The 20,007-nt window shown below is 36.8% G+C and overlaps 1 protein-coding gene across 2 annotated transcripts in view; it reads right to left on the reverse strand.

The window, feature by feature from the left end:
• Nucleotides 1-3,159: 3,159 nt before the first annotated feature.
• The window catches only part of LOC146483931 (uncharacterized), a 24,833-nt gene continuing 7,985 nt past the window's right edge, over nt 3,160-20,007 (reverse strand). For both annotated transcript variants that reach the window (XM_085105269.1, XM_085105270.1), the window contains 2 exons: nt 5,507-9,614; nt 3,160-4,368 (listed from right to left, as the gene is read on the reverse strand). In XM_085105269.1, coding sequence (XP_084961395.1) covers nt 5,509-9,603 — 4,095 coding nt within the window. In that variant the 5' untranslated portion in view covers nt 9,604-9,614 and the 3' untranslated portion in view covers nt 3,160-4,368; nt 5,507-5,508. The remainder of the gene's footprint in view (nt 4,369-5,506; nt 9,615-20,007) is intronic.

Raw genomic sequence — 20,007 nt, forward strand, 5'->3', positions numbered from 1 at the left:
TTGTAACCGTTAATATCCAATTTTTACTTAGCTTTTTGCAGTCCCTGAAGAAGGTAAGTGTAAGTATTGTCTAACCGAAATATTGGGCAATAAAATTATTTTAGCTGTCCGATCAGCCTTGCATTTGATTTTAAGTTTTATTGAAGATTGCTGATCCTGATCTACACAAAGATCCAGCTACACTTTGCTGCTGTTTGTACAAGTGGTCCCTGCACTATTCAATAGTTACCTCATCAAGCAAAGCTGTTGGGCCGAAGCAAGAGTGTCAAAGACAGGAAAAATCACCATTTGAACTTTTTTCGAATTTTCGAAACGTTTATTGTCTCGCGGTCAAAATGAAAATCCGCTCTACTCCAATTGAAAAGCCGCGCGGATACATGTATTCGAGCGAAATATGGTTGAGAATAGCGAAGTTTCGAGACTGCTTATCTAAAGTTCGGGTGAAAATTCGCTCTTGAATGAACGCTAAAAAAAGGCTCTTTACCTTTCTTGACATGAAGCACAATATGCATATTAATCAAATATCCCAATATTTTAGGGTTTCCCCACCTTTTAAACTCATAATGATGAGGAAAAGTTCCATTCTGTTTACTCATTGGACGTCCGTCATTTTGACCGCCATATTGAAGGCCTGGATGACTTAGCATTTCGTCACTGTGCTCACTTGCAGTTGGGACAAATTTTAAAGACATGTTTTTTGAAAACATGTTTCATTGCGTTGTCGTGAATTGCTCAAACAGGACTCCCAGCGATTGTTAAAGAGGAATTACTTTTCATCGTTTCGCTTTGAAAAGTGAACGCCTTCTCAATAAGTTACTTATCCAGGGGCCAGTTGCTCAAAGCCCGGTTAAGTTAATCCTGGTTTAACATTGTGGAAAAATTTACGTTTAGCATCAGTGACAGAACCCGAATAGCATGAGCAAATAAATGTATTATTTGTTTACATACATGTTTTTCATTTCTTGTGGCGCCCTCATCCCGCGTACTTGACTAAACCCAACGATGGCATTCTCTAATACTTCTCTATGTAAGCAAACCCCTTGAAACCTAGGATGCTGTGTTATACAGCGAAAAGGAGGATCAACTTCCTCATGTAAGCCAAATATTAAACGCAAGATTTAAGTTAATGTTACAGTCACGCAAAATGGCAGCAAACAACAAAGTCACTTCTCAATGAGTCTAGGATTCTTTATTCACAGCTTCATCGATCTCCTGGCCTGAACATAAACATTCCCTGTTTTGTTGCCCTTCCCAGTTTGTACAAAGGTCTCAACTGCCCCACGTTGTATTTCCCCTTCTCGGTTCTTTACCTTCACTTTCTTCGTCCTCCGAACTGGAGTTGTTTCGCATTGGTTCAAACGAATAAGGTTCAAATTCGGTCATTGCCATTAATAATAAATAATAATAATTTACCAATTTATATAGCGCGTATTTACATGTGCTGATCAATAGCACTTTACAATAATATGTTTAAAAGAAAACGAAAATACATTACCGTGATTAATGGACAATATATAAAAATAAAAAGAGCGACCATACACAAGTTTTAGCAAAAAAAACAAAACAAAACAAAACACTCGCATCGCATCGTGAAGAATCGCATGAACGGAGTGACGTGACAACCTGGCGACTGGTATTCCTTTTTGGAATTAACCGGAAGGAAATGTGCACAAAATGTCGGACGTTCAGTATCGCAGAATGGGTGAAAATTATCCTGGTGTTTCGCATTTTTGCTAACAAAACTTTATTTTTTATTGTTGTTTGTTAAAATTCAGTGCTATTTCTGCCAATTTCGGAGATCACAAAAATTGGACTTATACTACCTTCCATTCTCCTTTAGTACTGCAAACAGAAAACAAGTATCCGTTTAACGCCTGAAAGAAAACGTTTAAACGGAACCGTTTAGAAGAGTTGACATCCCATTAACGCTTTGGAAATTACACAAATACCGCAAACTTTTCTGAAAACAAAACTAGCAAAAGACTACCCTTTTACTCATTATCTTATAGCAACGGCCCACACGAGAAAAATTCAAGACTCAGGAATTCTTATCCTCCTTGATTCTTTGCGTTATATTTCTATTGTTTTCCTATTTCATTTCCACTTGCCGAGACTGGTAAGTTTTACGCACCCTAACGAAAGATTCAATGATCTGATATCGCTGAGCAGGCAGCTCGTAAAGTGTTTACATCCGATTCACGGACGTGCGAATTGAAAAAAGCGCGTCTCACTTGGTCGGAAGATTTTTGGACCTTTAGGTTAAAGCTGTTGTCTTCTTTAATCTCAGTTTCGTTCTTCAACAAACGCAAGTTCTTACACGAAATACAGGATATTAAAAGTGCGGGGAGGCAAGAGGCTCAAGGCTGCTGAAAGCCAGGGTTAATAATTGCGGCTACAGCGTACACAACCATTCGCGCGATAATGGCAACGGTTGGTTAGATCGGCAGCAATATGCTGTCAATCAAAATAAAGTTTAACTTCCGGTAGAAATCGCTTACGTCCCAATTTCTCTGCCGAAATTCATCTATTTTTGACCGAAAATCACTTTTTTTTATTGTAAGATCTTACTGGAAACTTTATTTCTATCTAAAAAAATGAAAATACAAAAATTTTCTCTCTGAACGTACACGGTAACTTTAATAAACTGTAGAATGTGCAAATAACGCTACTTAAGCTTTTAAACGTTCTTGCTTTAGTAACCGAGCGTAAGCCATGAAACGCAAAAACTGACAGTGTTTGCTTACACTGAATTACCAGCCGACATATTAACGCAGACATCCCAACAAACTGGACTATTTCACTCAGGAGATAATGGGCCAATAAAAGTGTGTTAAGCTTTTCCGATATTCCCACTGGTTGCTTATTCATCTCTGAAATTCGCGTGGTAACCCCCAGTTTTCCGATTCAAATAGCCCTCGCTAAGATCTGTTTTTCCCACATACTCACAAACTGTGTAAAATACCTCCGTATTAGGGGTCACCTTTCTTAAATGGGTGATAATCATTAAGCGAAGATCGGGAAAGCATTAACGTGTAGTGCAAGTAAAATGCCAAAGTCTTTATTAAGATACTGAGAAAGTTATGATATATGTACATTTTCGAGACTGGTAATAGTAGTACACAGGCATACTCTTGGAAAAGAAAATCTGGGTTCTCCCAACAGGAGTCGAACCTACCACTATGCTCTACAGGAGACTCGTGGGAGCTAGGCCATTAAACTAGGTTCATGTGACAAATATCCTGCATAGAATTTCCTTTTTTTGAGTATGCCCGTGTCATTGACTGAAAAAAAAAAAAACTACTCCTGTCGTTGATTGGGAAAGCATCAACGTGTAGCACAAGTAAAATACCAAAGTCTTTACTTAAGATACTGAGAAAGTTATGATGTATGTACATTTCCGAGACCGCTAATACAGGCATATTCTTGAAAATGAAAATACAAGTTCTCCCAAAAGGAGTCGAACCTCACCACTGAGGTATAGGAGACTCGTGGGAGCTAGGCCATTTAACTAGGTTTTTGCGACAAATATCCTGCAGAACTAGGATTTCCTTTTTTTGAGTATGCCCGTGTCACTGACTGAAAAAAAAAACTAATCTGTCGTTTATTCACCAGGCTCAAAATATAACATCACATTTCCTTTAAAAATAAGCTTATTGTAATCCAGTCCAAAATTATTTATATGTACTTTTGAACAATTGAAAAAACTGACCGCAATTCACTTTTTCTTCACTGCAATGGTATTTTTCTTAATAAACTAAAAAAATATTATCATTAGTCTCTAAAGAAACTGTCGGGTACTTCGTCGGCGAGGGAGCTAAAGGAAAGTTTGGTTTTATCAACTGGGTTGATAAAGCGTTTTGGCCACCGTTAAGAAATTCGAGTGCTGACCTTCACTGCGCAAATTTTGAGAACTATAAATACCATCAAATTCTGGATGTTTAAGGGTAGGACAATTACCTCTGTTTTTTTTATAGGGGTTCTGTCTTTCAGGAGAATTTCTCAACGGTATCTCTGTCCTTTGTTTTAGAATTGCATAACCTCACCACGTGATAGTAAAATAGTCAAAATAGTCTGCTCTTGAATTTAGAGACAGTTATCTTTTTTATGCTGGCCAAGCTAAAGCTGTGAAAACTTGCTTAATAAAGTTTTTGATGCCGGCCGACATCACTTTCCAAACAGACAACGAAAAGCACGCGAACTTAGCTTTAATGATTTTAAGTATTAAGACTCTCACAAGTGAATAACTTCAGTCCAAGTGATTGAGTGTTCAAAGTTCAGTTGTGGTTTACTGTTTAATAAATGTATTGACGTCCTCTTTCCAAGTTGCAATTTGTCAGGCATTCCTCGGACAAGATGAGACACCTGCAACTAATAAAAAAAATTGAATTTTAGGATCAGTGTTATGATCTGCTTTTTTAAACATAATTCTACACCCTTACGCATATCTAACAAAAGGAGATGGCAGAACGATTAATTGGATCAGGTTGTTTTCTAAAGGCCCGTTTAAACGGTTTCAACATTTGGCTCAACATGCGTTCAAAACTTTGTTGAACCAAATGTCGGGGCCGTTTGAACAGGTCTTTCAAATCATTGAAAGTGTAAAAAATGTTGAAAGTTTGTTGAAAGCGTGTTGAATCAAATTTTAAATTGGTTTAAACTTTCATTCAACATCGATTCAACTTTTCCCCTGATCTCGAAAATGTTGAATGGCGTTCTGTGGAGCCGTTTGAACATTCCCTTCGACATTTGACCAACATTTGCCCCAACATCCGTTCAACTTATGTTGAACGAATGTTGGCAAATGTTGAAACCGTTAAAACGGGCCTTAAGAGAACAGTTGGTTTGATAACAACAGCACAAAGTTATTAAACTGGAACACAGCTAACATCCTATTTAGAGTGAGAGATAAGCAAAAACTGAACACCAAGATCGAGAACTAGACTATAAAGTCTCAAGTTTATTTCCTGGGCTTCCCACACGTATTATTCAGCGTAAATGGTTGGGGAACTAGTCTGTAAAAAGCGTATTAAGACTTTCTCCTAATCATGTGGAATAAACTGAATCAGTAGATTGGATGAGGGGGTTAATTACTTTCTGTGGTGCTGCGTCGGTGGATAGTAGAAAGGAATGTTTTGTTTATCAACAAAGTTGATAACTTAAGGTAAATTAGCCATTGCAAAGAGATTCCAGTGTTGACGCTTCGAGCGTTAGCCCTTCGTCAGACGCGAATTGCACAAGCTCTGGCGCTCTGGAAACATTTAAATCAGTATCTTATTCTTTTTAATTTTCATTTGAAAAGAAAAACGAACGGAACATTGAGTTTTTTCTGTCAGTTGTCGTTCATCCTATTTTGATGTTCATAAATCGGAATAAAAGTAGACCAATTGCAATGTACCCTTAGTTTCCTGTCACAGAAACTATAATGTTTTCAACAGAATGGGAACGTTTTCTACTTAAATAATGCATTCGACGCCGGTAATAAATATAATTAAATGGTACAACTAACCTTTACTTTCCAAAATCAAACGTCACGTTATCTCCAATCAGCATGAAAGACGCCCAGTCCCTCACATGAGAATAGCCGTTATTTCTCATCCACTTCATGGCCTGATGAAGAGATTCACTTGCACTTTCGCCACGAACAAGGTGCTCATAGAAACGACTCATCAATTCCTTTGTTGCTTTGTCTGGTATGGCCCACAGGGCCACCAATACTGAGCGTGCGCCGGATCCTAAGAAAGCTCGAGCGATTCCAACAACTCCCTCAGCTCTAACCTGTCCTTGTGCGCTGTGACAGCAGCTGAGTACTACAAGTTTTGCTCGCAGTTGGACTTGTGAAATGTCAGCCATTGTCAACAGGTAGTCCTTCTCGGTTGGAATCCCGTTAAAGGGGTGTTGAGGAGCAAGGGCAATTTCTCCTCTTTCGGCATCACCATGAGCAGCAAAATGAATCAGACTTACAGAGTGTATGTTCTGAAGAACCGCTTTCTTAGTTGCTTCTTTCCATAACAAAGGCTCAGCTCCGATCAGTTTTCCGATCATCTCCGCTTCTTCTCTCGCAGAGGGAAGGCGAGAAAGGATCCCAAGGCATCCCTTGTAAGACACGTCCCTAACGTCTGGTTCGCCCACTATCAGTGCTCCAGTCCAACTGTGATAATCTGATGGACTGCCCTGAATGAGCCCGAGAGTCGTCAAAGAAGGAACAATTCGGATCCTGTAATCTTCCGATAAGCAGTTTCCACTTTCATCCTTTAAAGCTGCAAATGGAACTTTGTACAAGGAGCTATCAGGAACAATGATGAGTTCAGGTTGGTCAAGAGAGTCGGCCACAGGAGCGATGATCATTTTGTAACGCTCGGCTCCGGTGGGAAGGGGCTGTAGGATTTCTTCTTCCTCCTCCTCTACTAGGCGGCAAGCTGCCAAGTGTCCTCCTTCTGTTGATTCAAGTGTTGAGTCGCTGACTTTCAAAGACGACAGTGATCGATCTTCGCAGTGCTCTTGAGGGAGAAAATTAAACCTTCTAAAGCTTTCTTGACTAAAAACTTCATCCACATTTCTTTTCAATCCCTTGGTGACAAAACTTTCGTTGACGTTTATTTTTCGGAAAAGTATTGGTTTGTTTCCATTAAGGACCCACAAAAACATATATTGACCAAAATATGAAATGTATAGAAAACTACAGTTACTTTCTTTCTTCACGATCCTTTCAATTTCAGCCCATGACGGCGGGTTGGATGAATTTTGTTGTTCAGCAGAATGCAGACCTGAGATTAAGTCTGCCAGAGCTCTGGCTCGTCCAAGCTCTAGAACACAAACAGCTTCTTTCGCATTTCCACTACCACATAACATTGCGCCAAGTAAATGATAACTTGAACGGCACAGGTCTAAAAAGGATATCTTAAATTGGTCATTGCATCCCAGAAAGCTCCGGATTTTTTCGCACTTGTTAATGCTTTCACGGAGATTCAAAATGATTTCATGTTGTAAACTTGAATTTCGTTTTGAAATGGCGTCATATGCAAGGTATAGGTGCCACCACGCCTCTGAACTTATGTCACCGATCTCTTTGCTCATCGCAAGTGCTTTCTCGTGATGCTCTTTAGCTTCAGGATGTTTACCAAGGGAATTACACAAACTTCCCAGGTTACCATAACAGGTGGCTTCTCCTTTCTTGTCCCCAATTTCTTTTGTTAACGCCAGTGCTTTCCTTTGAAATTCTTCAGCTTTTCCATATTCACCGAGAGATTCATACACAGTTCCCAGGTTACCATAAGACGTGGCTTCTCCTTGCTTGTCTCCAATTTCTTTTGTTAACGACAGTGCTTTCCTGTGAAATTCTTCAGCTTTTCCATATTCACTGAGAGATTGATACGCAGTTCCCAGGTTACCATAAGACGCGGCTTCTCCTTGCTTGTCTCCAATTTCTTTTTTTAACGCCAGTGCTTTCCTGTGAAATTCTTCAGCTTTTCCATATTCACCGAGAGATTCATACACAGTTCCCAGGTTACCATAAGACACGGCTTCTCCTTGCTTGTCTCCAATTTCTTTTGTTAACGCCAGTGCTTTCCTTTGAAATTCTTCAGCTTTTCCATATTCACCGAGAGATTCATACACAGTTCCCAGAATACCATAACACGTGGCTTCTCCTTGCTTGTCTCCAGTTTCTTTTATTAACGCCAGTGCTTTCCTTTGAAATTCTTCAGCTTTTCCATATTCACCGAGAGATTTATACACAGTTCCCAGGTTACCATAAGACACGGCTTCTCCTTCCTTGTCTCCAATTTCTTTTGTTAACGCCAGTGCTTTCCTTTGAAATTCTTCAGCTTTTCCATATTCACCGAGAGATTTATACACAGTTCCCAGATTACCATAAGACGTGGCTTCTCCTTGCTTGTCTCCAATTTCTTTTCTTAACGCCAGTGCTTTCCTTTGAAATTCTTCAGCTTTTCCATATTCACCGAGAGATTCATACACAGTTCCCAGGTTACCATAACACGTGGCTTCTCCTTCCTTGTCTCCAATTTCTATTCTTAACGCCAGTGCTTTCCTTTGAAATTCTTCAGCTTTTCCATATTCACTGAGAGATTCATACACAGTTCCCAGGTTACCATAAGACGTGGCTTCTCCTTCCTTGTCTCCAATTTCTTTTTTTAACGCCAGTGCTTTCCTGTGAAATTCTTCAGCTTTTCCATATTCACCGAGAGATTGATACACAGTTCCCAGGTTACCATAAGACGTAGCCTCTCCTTGCTTGTCTCCAATTTCTTTTCTTAACGCCAGTGCTTTCCTTTGAAATTCTTCAGCTTTTCCATATTCACTGAGAGATTCATACACAGTTCCCAGGTTACCATAAGACGTGGCTTCTCCTTCCTTGTCTCCAATTTCTTTTTTTAACGCCAGTGCTTTCCTTTGAAATTCTTCAGCTTTTCCATATTCACCGAGAGATTTATACACAGTTCCCAGGTTACCATAAGACGAGGCCTCTCCTTGCTTGTCTCCAATTTCTTTTCTTAACGCCAGTGCTTTCCTTTGAAATTCTTCAGCTTTTCCATATTCACCGAGAGATTTATACACAGTTCCCAGGTTACCATAAGACGTGGCTTCTCCTTCCTTGTCTCCAATTTCTATTCTTAACGCCAGTGCTTTCCTTTGAAATTCTTCAGCTTTTCCATATTCACCGAGAGATTCATACACAGTTCCCAGGTTACCATAAGACGTGGCTTCTCCTTCCTTGTCTCCAATTTCTTTTTTTAACGCCAGTGCTTTCCTGTGAAATTCTTTAGCTTTTCCATATTCACCGAGAGATTGATACACAGTTCCCAGGTTACCATAAGACGTGGCTTCTCCTTCCTTGTCTCCAATTTCTTTTCTTAACGCCAGTGCTTTCCTTTGAAATTCTTCAGCTTTTCCATATTCACCGAGAGATTGATACACAGTTCCCAGGTTACCATAACACGTGGCTTCTCCTTTCTTGTCTCCAATTTCTTTTTTTAACGCCAGTGCTTTCCTTTGAAATTCTTCAGCTTTTCCATATTCACCGAGAGATTCATACACAGTTCCCAGGTTACCATAACACGTGGCTTCTCCTTTCTTGTCTCCAATTTCTTTTGTTAACGCCAGTGCTTTCCTGTGAAATTCTTCAGCTTTTCCATATTCACCGAGAGATTGATACACAATTCCCAGGTTAGCATAACACACGGCTTCTGTCTTCCTGTTGCCTGTTTGTTTCGTGATGCCAAGTGATTTCTTATAAAGCCGTTTTGCTTCTTGATATTTAGCTTGACGGTGTAAACAATTTGCTATGTAATAGGCTACATCGCCTTCTTTTTCTCTTTTGCCAAGGCCGCGAAGTAATTGCAGAAGTTTTCTAGCGCATTCTATCCCACTTGTGTGATCGTTAAGAAGGAAATATGCACTAATAATTAGAAGGTGTATGTATGTGTAGGCTGATTCTACTACCTCTTCCCGGGCTGTGTTGTTTAGGAGAATCAAACATTCCTGGCACAACTCAATGGCTTGTAGAACTCGTCTTGTTTTGAGAAGAAACCTGGCAGCGCTTGTACCAATAAGCAAGGTCACCAAAACTTTATCTGTGTTATTCATGACGGTCTTAACTAGAAACCGGAGAAAGAAAACAAAACCGCAAGTAATCTGGGGCTGTTTTTTTTTTTTGTTATTTTTTATTTATTTTTTTTTTATACCGGTAAACGAGTTGTATAGCAACGCTAAAAGAACTTCAAAGTAAATTTACAAGTTTTCAGTAAAAACTCATGCATCGCTGCGCTTTATAGAGCCACGTCACTACCTATATCCTTTCAAATTCTCGTACACGGTAACCATAAACATGCATCAGTATCTCCCGCTAATCTAGTCGCAATAAGCACAGTATTTACAAGCTCCGAAGTTAGGCCAGCCTATGGCCATGTATGTGTGACCCTTCTCGTCAATTCAAGGTGTGGCTTTCAACGGTGGAGTACATTCCACGCCTTGAAAAAGTCATGGTTGATTTCACACCGTGAACTAGGCTCACGTTGTGAAATATCAGTGAATACCAGTGAAAGCTGTGTGCCAAACTTATCAAATAAACCATCTACTTCGACCGTGAGAGATCAAAAACAAACAAAATACTTTCACTAATGTTTGGTCACGAAATTTCACTCCTTGTAAATCACTATTTCTGTACTCAAAATGAATATTACTGTGTTTGGAAGAAGTAATTAATGAAAATTTACAAGCGCTTGCGGGATTTATATTTCATAAACATTTCACGCGAGGTGAAGGCGATTTGAAAATGATAAATTTTGTTCCACTCCTAGCAGTTTTACAGTGAAATTTAACTTATAATCCCGCTGTTCTTTAAAAAAATGAAGAGTCTTCACATTTTATTTGGTTTATAATTGATTATTTTTATATCAATTGCATGGCGGGAGAAATATTCATCGTGTCAATTTCGCGGCGTAAAAATTTTCACTATTAGCTTAGTTCATAAGCAAACTACATAAAGCCACTCTACTGTTCACCATCTCAAATACATGCAATCAACGAGATAGCACTAACCACTCTTCTTCTACGTGCTCTTTACCCGCAGCAATTCACTTTCCAATGGAAACTACTAGTGTACATAATGTTTTTTGCTTACCACAAAAAAAACAATTAAATTACACATGTACACGCACTCTGATTCCTTTCGATACGCAAAGCAACGCAAAGGTGGACGTTTACGTTCTTTAGGTGGTTTTACGTGGTTGCCAATCGACAAGAAAAGCGTCCAGTTTATATTCCAAGAACCTCCGTAATTTTTCTCCTCGCGTCGTGTACTTGCCAAGTGAAACGTGATACATGTGAACAATTTTGGTTGCCTAGCACATGACCTAAATCTTTCTGTTTTCGGTATGGTAATATTCCTTTCTACGTTCAAACGACAGATTCCGTCATCGTTTTATATAGTCTCCCTCGCAGCCGTTCTATGTCTCGCCACAGGAGGAGCGTTTGGGAGGAGAGTTGCGTGACGAGACACAGAACGGCTGCGAGGGAGACTACGTTTTATAACATCGGAAGAAGCTTTTAATCTTGTTTAAGTTGTTATTTTGGCTTTATTCAAGTGAACGTAAATATAGAAATACGTCAAGCGTTGCGGTGATTGTCGCTGTGCGTTAGCAACCTTTCAGTGTTTACATTTGTTCCGACGAATAGATCTTATCGCTCACACTGTACCCCGAATGAAATTTATTTCGAAGCTTAAGTTTTAGTTTCCTACTTTACCGTTAGCTTTTCACCCACGGAATTGTCTTGAATCTTTAAAGTTAATTGAACGTTTTCTTTTTTTTATATTGCGGCCAGAGAAATGAGATGTTGTGTTCGGCTGTATGTAGATCCAGTGTTTACGTCCTTATCTTATCGATTACGCTTGACACCGACGGGGAATTTATCGCACTGTGGAATTTTGTATTCTTTCTGTCACGTCGGATCCTTGGATTTTTACGGTAAGCTCCTTTAAAGGTTTTCATGTTTGCGTTTGATGTTTGCTGAAACGAGCAGTTCCACCGATCGAAGTGTAGCCTCTCTCGTAGATGTTCTTTTGGCTCGTCACGCCATCTTTCCTTCCCAAAGAGAAGAGCCAAAAGAGCGTCTGCGAGGGAGGTTAATCGAAGTCGAACTTTTGAAAAATATCCGTCCTGAAAGGAAAGTTGCTCCTTGGTCAATGGAAGGAGTTAGCAGACAACACACATACTAGCTGTTTTCTTTTAAGAATACGTTATTCGTTGAGTTGATTTTACCTCCTTGTTTTTTGTCCCGTAATGGCGGCTGATGGTAAATACATGCACTATAGGCAGACTCATGAATAATTTATGATTTTGATTAAATTCCGATTTAATTGATATAAAGTTTACAGCTGATCGAGCGAGCGAGTGAGTGAAATTCAGCCCAGATCACGATAACTCGATCATTGCGCATGCGCGCATTCACGAGTTATAAAGGAACTATCCCATTCTAGACCCCAGAGCCGCTCGGCTTTGACTACGTCATACACTGTCAGTCATGCACAAAAGGGAAGAGCTCTGGAGTCGAGAATGGGAACTATCATCAATATATGTAATAAATAACTATAAAAATTAATGAATAAAGTTGAATAATGCAAAAAATAATGGTAAAATTAAATAATATAAAAGTCTAGTAATTCTTAACTAAGTAGCTAAGTAACTCAGTTTTAAAAGAAACTAAGGAATTTGACTCCACTTTTTCGGCGGGTAAACTGTGCCATAGTCTTATGGTCCTTGGAAAAAAGGAATACAAATAAACTTTTTTCTTCGCCTTTTCCTGTCTATATCTATAACGAGTTCGGTATGGAGGTAGAGATAAGTGTTTACATCGATATCAATTTGCCCTCAACTCATAGATCTTCTTTAATTCCAGGCTAGTCCATCTTTGGTCATGAAGCATTTCGGTAACGCTGGCTGTGGGGTGATAGTTGTTGTGTTTATTAAAAGGGCCAAGATGGTCGACAAAGGAAAAGGAAAGCAATTACTCTACTTTTGTACCTCTTTTGGTAAATATAGTGATTTTTCTGACTGTTTCAATTTTGTTCAGAAAGGTAATTGTCCAAATACTCGTCTTTCGTCTTTCATATAATCTCGTATTTTGGCAAGTTCCACATGTGCGATGTTTGATATGGTGCATCATCAGCAAAATCTCTTCTAATTGTGTTTGATGATCGTAGTGATGTGTCAGAGAAAACTATGCAAGTAACTGTACCTAGTCTACCAAAGGAAAATGGTGTTCCAGTGAAAATAAACGGAACTGAATTGAGATCTCGTCAAGCGAACTTTATTTTTAACAAAAATAATAACCGTTTTGGATTTCACGGGTGTGTTTCGACGCGATCGTACGCCCAGAAGAATACCAGTGAAAAAGCTGAGACGTCTGTCACAGAAATCCGGCCCAAAAATAAGGGTATTTGTCTGCAAACGTATGCGCAAAAATACTCCTTTGTCGTCAAAAAAATCATAGTTATCTTAGATGCACAAATGGTTACAAAACCCGACATGTTTAGTAATAGAAATGGGAGAAAATTATTTTAGTAATACGTTATTATGTTTATTCATCCTTTGCGTGACATTTCTGATTGAATTACATCTTGTTTATCACAAATACAAAGTGATGCCTTCCATAGACTCTCAGCAAGTCTTTTATTGTTCACCTGTCATCAAAGACTGAATTAACGTGCATGCTAACATACGCCTAATACAACGACGCCCAAGTATACGCTCCTACTGCGTCTTGTTCTCTTAAAATTGCCGGCGATGGACGCAAAAGACCTATTAGTATCAAGAATTTTAAACCAGAATTTTCTTTTATGTTACACGTCAAAGGAGGCACTGAGAAAAATTAGGTTATTGTTTTATTATAAGAATAGGCTTCGCATGAAAAATAAATTTAAATTAATTTTATTACGGTGTATGCACTTAACTGATTGTATGGAAGACTGAACACACAACGCGCCAAGATGGAAGTTTGGTCACTGTTGAACTGTAATCAACTTTTTTTTTAGTCAAACTTAATTTCATCATGCATGTTTTAGATAAATTTCGCTACCGCGTCTGAAGTTCGAAATTTTTCTGGCTATTATTTCATCCAAACATACATCACATCTCGCAGCTACTACGAATACACTTCAGTGCAATAAACATGAAGAAAAAATGTATAATTAAAAGTTCTCTACCAATCTGGAATACACGCAAATAAACAAGAAGCGGCAGAATCTGTCATGCCTTAGGTGGAATTTCAAAACTCGTTTATAGATTGCAAGTCAGTGCAAAAAGAATTGCTTGAACACTATTTTCCTTTTGCCAATATTCTACTCCATGCCATTGCCTCGAGTTTGCTTACACAAGGGTTGATAATTATATTGCATATTTTCCTTTAGACTTTCGAATCCTAATTAATAGAAGGGACCAAAAAACCGTGCAGTTCCTGAATCGTCCCCAGTCGTCTTCATACAGCGCGCGGCAAAGGGAAGCGTAAGGTGGCGCAGCAGGGGTTGAGCACCTTGCGCTCCCTTTTTCAGTACCCATCTCTCCCCGCTATGTGAGCCCTGTATAAAGATGAAGACGACTGGGGACGAGTCAGGTGCAGTTCCATAATAAATTTATGTGGTAGTGTAAGTCTTTTTTTCCTGAGGGTAGCACTTTTGCACTTTTAAGTGCTACCAAAAAACAACAACAACAAAAAACAAACAAACAAAAAAACAAAGAAGAATATTACAATGGAGTTAAAAACCAACAAATCACAATAATATAATTATTTAAGAAAACTAACTAATAGCCTGCGTGCAGCTGTCTCCTGTTTCCTGAGGTGAACGGCTGTACACAGGCTAACTAACTAACTAATAAACTAACTAACTAACTAACTAACTAACTAACTAACTAAATAACTAACTTACTAACTAACTAACTAACTAACTAACTAACTAACTAACTAACTAACTAACAAACTTAATAACTAACTAAATAACTTACTTACTTACTAACTAACTAACTAACTAACTAACTTACTTACTTACTAACTAACTAACTAACTAACTAACTTACTTACTTACTAACTAACTAACTTACTTACTAACTAACTAACTAACTAACTAGCTTACTAACTAACTAACTAACTAACTAGCTTACTAACTAACTAACTAACTAACTAACTAACTAACTAGCTTATTAACTAACTAACTTACTTACTTACTAACTAACTAACTAACTAACTTACTTACTTACTAACTAACTAACTAACTAACTAGCTTACTAACTAACTAACTAACTAACTAGCTTACTAACTAACTAACTAACTAACTAGCTTACTAACTAACTAACTAACTAACTAACTAACTAGCTTACTAACTAACTAACTTACTTACTTACTAACTAACTAACTAACTAACTTACTTACTTACTAACTAACTAACTAACTAACTAGCTTACTAACTAACTAACTAACTAACTAGCTTACTAACTAACTAACTAACTAACTAACTAAGTAACTACCTAAATAACTTACTAACTAACTTACTTACTTACTAACTAACTAACTAACTTACTTACTTACTAACTAACTAACTAACTAACTTACTTACTAACTAACTAACTAGCTTACTAACTAACTAAGTAACTACCTAACTAACTAACTAACTAACTAACTAACTAACTAACTAACTAACTAGCTTACTAACTAACTAACTTACTTACATACTAACTAACTAACTAACTAACTAACTAACTTACTTACTTACTTACTAACTAACTAACTAACTAACTAGCTTACTAACTAACTAACTAACTAACTAACTAGCTTACTAAGTAACTAACTAACTAACTAGCTTACTAACTAACTAACTAACTAACTAACTAACTAAGTAACTACCTAACTAACTTACTAACTAACTTACTTACTTACTAACTAACTAACTAACTTACTTACTTACTAACTAACTAACTAACTAACTTACTTACTAACTAACTAACTAACTAACTAACTAGCTTACTAACTAACTAACTAACTAACTAGCTTACTAACTAACTAACTAAGTAACTACCTAACTAACTTACTAACTAACTAACTAACTAACTAGCTTACTAACTAACTAACTAACTAGCTTACTAACTAACTAACTTACTTACTTACTAACTAACTAACTAACTAACTAGCTTACTAACTAACTAACTAACTAGCTTACTAACTAACTAACTAACTTACTTACTAACTAACTAACTAACTAACTAACTAACTAACTTACTTACTAACTAACTAACTAACTAACTAGCTTACTAACTAACTAACTAAGTAACTACCTAACTAACTTACTAACTAACTTACTAACTAGCTTACTAACTAACTAGCTTACTAACTAACTAACTAACTAGCTTACTAACTAACTAACTAACTTACTTACTTACTAACTAACTAACTAACTAACTAACTAACTAACTAACTTACTTCCTTACTTACTAACTAACTAACTAACTAACTAACTAGCTTACTAACTAACTAACTAACTTACTTACTTACTAACTAACTAACTAACTAACTAACTAACTAACTAACTTACTTCCTTACTTACTAACTAACTAACTAACTAACTAACTAGCTTACTAACTAACTAACTAACTAACTAACTAGCTTACTTACTAACTAACTAACTAACTAAGTAACTACCTAACTAGCTTACTAACTAACTAACTAACTTACTTACTTACTAACTAACTAACTAACTTACTTACTAACTAACTAACTAACTAACTAACTAGCTTACTAACTAACTAACTAACTAACTAACTAACTAGTAAGTAACTACCTAACTAACTTACTAACTAACTTACTTACTTACTAACTAACTAACTAACTTACTTACTTACTAACTAACTAACTAACTAACTTACTTACTAACTAACTAACTAACTAGCTTACTAACTAACTAACTAACTAACTAACTAACTAACTAGCTTACTAACTAACTAACTAACTAGCTTACTAACTAACTAACTAACTAGCTTACTAACTAACTAACTAACTAACTTACTAACTAACTAACTAACTAGCTTACTAACTAACTAACTAACTAGCTTACTAACTAACTAACTAGCTTACTAACTAACTAACTAACTAGCTTACTAACTAACTAACTAACTAACTTACTTACTTACTAACTAACTAACTAACTAACTAACTAACTTACTTACTTACTAACTTACTTACTTACTTACTTACTTACTTAGTAAGTTAGTTAGTTGGTTAGTTAGTTAGCTAGTTAGTAAGTAAATTAGTTAGTTAGTTAATTAGGTAGTAAGAGCTAGTTAGTTAATTAGTTAGTTAGTTAGTTAGTTAGTTAGTTAGTTAGTTAGTTAGTTAGTTAGTTAGTTAGTTAGTAAGTAAGTTAGGTAGTAAGTTAGTTAGTTAGTAAGAGTTAGTTAGTTAGTTAGCTAGTTAGTTAGTTCGTCAGTTAGTTAGTTAGTTAGTTAGTTAGTTAGTTAGGTAGTTAGTTAGTTAGTTAGTAAGCTAGTTAGTTCGTTAGTTAGTTAGTTAGTTAGTTAGTAAGTAAGTAAGTAAGTTAGTTAGTTAGTTAGTTAGTTTGTTAGTTAGTTAGTTAGTTAGTTAGTAAGCTAGTTAGTTAGTTAGTTAGTTAGTTAGTTAGTTAGTTAGTTAGTTAGTTAGTTAGTTAGTTAGTTAGTTAGTAAGTAAGCTAGTTAGTTAGTTAGTTAGTTAGTTAGTTAGTTAGTTAGTTAGTTAGTAAGTTAGGTAATAAGTTAGTTAGTTAGTAAGAGTTAGTTAGTAAGTAAGTTAGGTAGTAAGTTAGTTCGTTAGTTAGTTAGTTAGTTAGTTAGTTAGTTAGTTAGTAAGCTAGTTAGTTAGTTAGTTAGTTAGTTAGTTAGTAAGTAAGTAAGTTAGTTAGTTAGTTAGTTAGTTAGTTAGTAAGTAAGTTAGGTAGTAAGTTAGTTAGTTAGTAAGAGTTAGTTAGTTAGTTAGTTAGTTAGTTAGTTAGTTAGTAAGTTAGTTCGTTAGTTAGTTAGTTAGTTAGTTAGTTAGTTAGTTAGTTAGTAAGCTAGTTAGTTAGTTAGTTAGTTAGTTAGTAAGCTAGTTAGTTAGTTAGTTAGATAGTTAGTTAGTTAGTAAGCTAGTTAGTTAGTTAGTTAGTAAGCTAGTTAGTTAGTTAGTTAGTAAGCTAGTTAGTTAGTTAGTTAGTAAGTTAGTTAGTTAGTTAGTTAGTAAGCTAGTTAGTTAGTTAGTTAGTAAGCTAGTTAGTTAGTTAGTTAGTAAGCTAGTTAGTTAGTTAGTTAGTTAGTAAGTTAGTTAGGTAGTTACTTAGTTAGTTAGTTAGTTAGTTAGTTAGTTAGTAAGCTAGTTAGTTAGTTAGTTAGTTAGTTAGTTAGTTAGTTAGTTAGTTAGTTAGTAAGTAAGTAAGTTAGTTAGTTAGTTAGTTAGTTAGTAAGTAAGTAAGTTAGTTAGTTAGTTAGTTAGTAAGTAAGTAAGTTAGTTAGTTAGTTAGTTAGTTAGTAAGTTAGTTAGGTAGTTACTTAGTTAGTTAGTTAGTTAGTTAGTTAGTTAGTAAGTTAGTTAGTTAGTTAGTTAGTTAGTTAGTTAGTTAGTTAGTAAGTAAGTAAGTTAGTTAGTTAGTTAGTTAGTGAGTAAGTAAGTAAGTAACTTACAATTTGACGGTTTTTAATCTATCGTACAAAACAAGACAACGATTTTTTTATATATCGAGATTTACCACAACACCACCACGAAAAAGGTAGTTTATTGGAGGCAATAAGCATTGAAAACTCTAAACACAAAGCGCCTTAAACTGGAAGAAGGAATATCCAAAGCTGGATGGTGATGCACTTAACACGGGAAAAGCGAAACACCTTCCACAAGCTCGAAAATGAAGCATCGAAACCTGAAACTGCAAAGCATCCTAGTCTTGCAAATTAGGTAGTAGCTTTAGCAACGACGACGGCAACGGCAGCGAAAAGGAATTCACGTTATTTCAAACGTCATCGTGATTATTCCAACTCATTGTAAATCAAATGTAGGTGTAATCACTGTAAGTCAAATGAAGGTGAAATTTCCTGGGGTTGAATTCTTGGAGACCTCACCCAAGTTTAGAAAAAGAGAGAAGAGTTCGTCGTCTTAGGGGAATTTACGTCCTCCGTAAAACGTCCCATCAGGACATTTCACGTCCTAGTCGTACAGTAACGGTAGAGAAATGTACCAGAAATTGTAATGCACGTGCAGCGTTGTTGTTTTGGTTGTAAAGCCTATTTATTTTTTTACGTTCTCCTCGCCGTTGTTGTTGCAAAGGTTCTCTAATAATAAGAAATAATGAGCGCTAGATTAAATGTGTCGTAACTTGAATATAGGGCTGACAAATACTAAAATGACTTTATGTATTACGTAACACCTTCAATAATATTAAGAAAAACATGAATAAAAAAGAAACAAGACAAGAATCAGTAGTAACGCGTAGCTTGAAAGCGTATTACCCAAAGATTGAACACAAATAGACTGGAAGGAATTGTTTTTTTCTCTTCAAATTCCAGACCGCAACGGTTAGCGCGAATGGTAGTCGAAGGCATGAAATTTCAAATGGGTGGATTCTCACGTGAAAGCATTAATCGCTCCAGACTATTGTTCGGACCAACGTAAAAAATCCGGCCTGATTTGCAGGTTTACAAAGCAGTGTTTACATTTGAATACAAATGAAGTAGCTTAAGAGTTGGCCACTAATTCAACTCGAAAATGTAGCACCTGAATGATTGAAGTCTTTGAGGATTATTTCTTTGTGCGATTCTATTAATCTTTTACATAATCATAATCAAACATGATAACAACCTTTAGTCATGAGGTTTTCAGTACGTGGCGTTAACATGAAAACAAAAAATTACAGTATTCATATTTAGAAACAGAAACATTTATTTTGTCCGCATGAATAAGATTGAAACTGAAATTGTGACTGTCTTGAACTAAAGCCAGTGTTTTGTACATAATACTGAGGTCACATTTGGGGCGAGTTTCAAGTTACTAAGGCCAAAAACGGCGAAAGGATAACAAAAATTCTTAATCATTTAACTGCTTATATGCGCAGTTTGGGGATAAGCCAGCTGTACGACTGTGACGTCATTTGTTTTGGCGATGTGAGCTGTCTTTGCATGGTAATCAGCTAGTGAAGCAGGAAAATATTTTTATAACAATTACCCTGCGAAATCGGGCGGAATATTGCCTGATACGTAGCCGACAGGGCCGTAGACCGGGCGCACTAAGACCAGGGGCCCGTTTCTCGAAAGTCCCGGTAACTTCCGGGCCCGTTAACTTATCGGGGCCGTTATCGGGAAACTTTACCGGGCCCGATAATGCGTTTCTCGAAGCACCCGTAAACTTTCCCGGTAATTTCCGGGCCCGGTAAAATAGAAGCCATTGCCAGGCTCTTGCGCGCTTCACGCTCGTTCGCAAGAGAAGGAGAACGACTTAGGACTACACCAA

This window comes from Pavona decussata, unplaced genomic scaffold (genome assembly GCF_977016875.1).
Source record: "Pavona decussata unplaced genomic scaffold, jaPavDecu1.1 SCAFFOLD_37, whole genome shotgun sequence".
NCBI classification, from domain to species: Eukaryota; Metazoa; Cnidaria; class Anthozoa; order Scleractinia; family Agariciidae; genus Pavona; species Pavona decussata.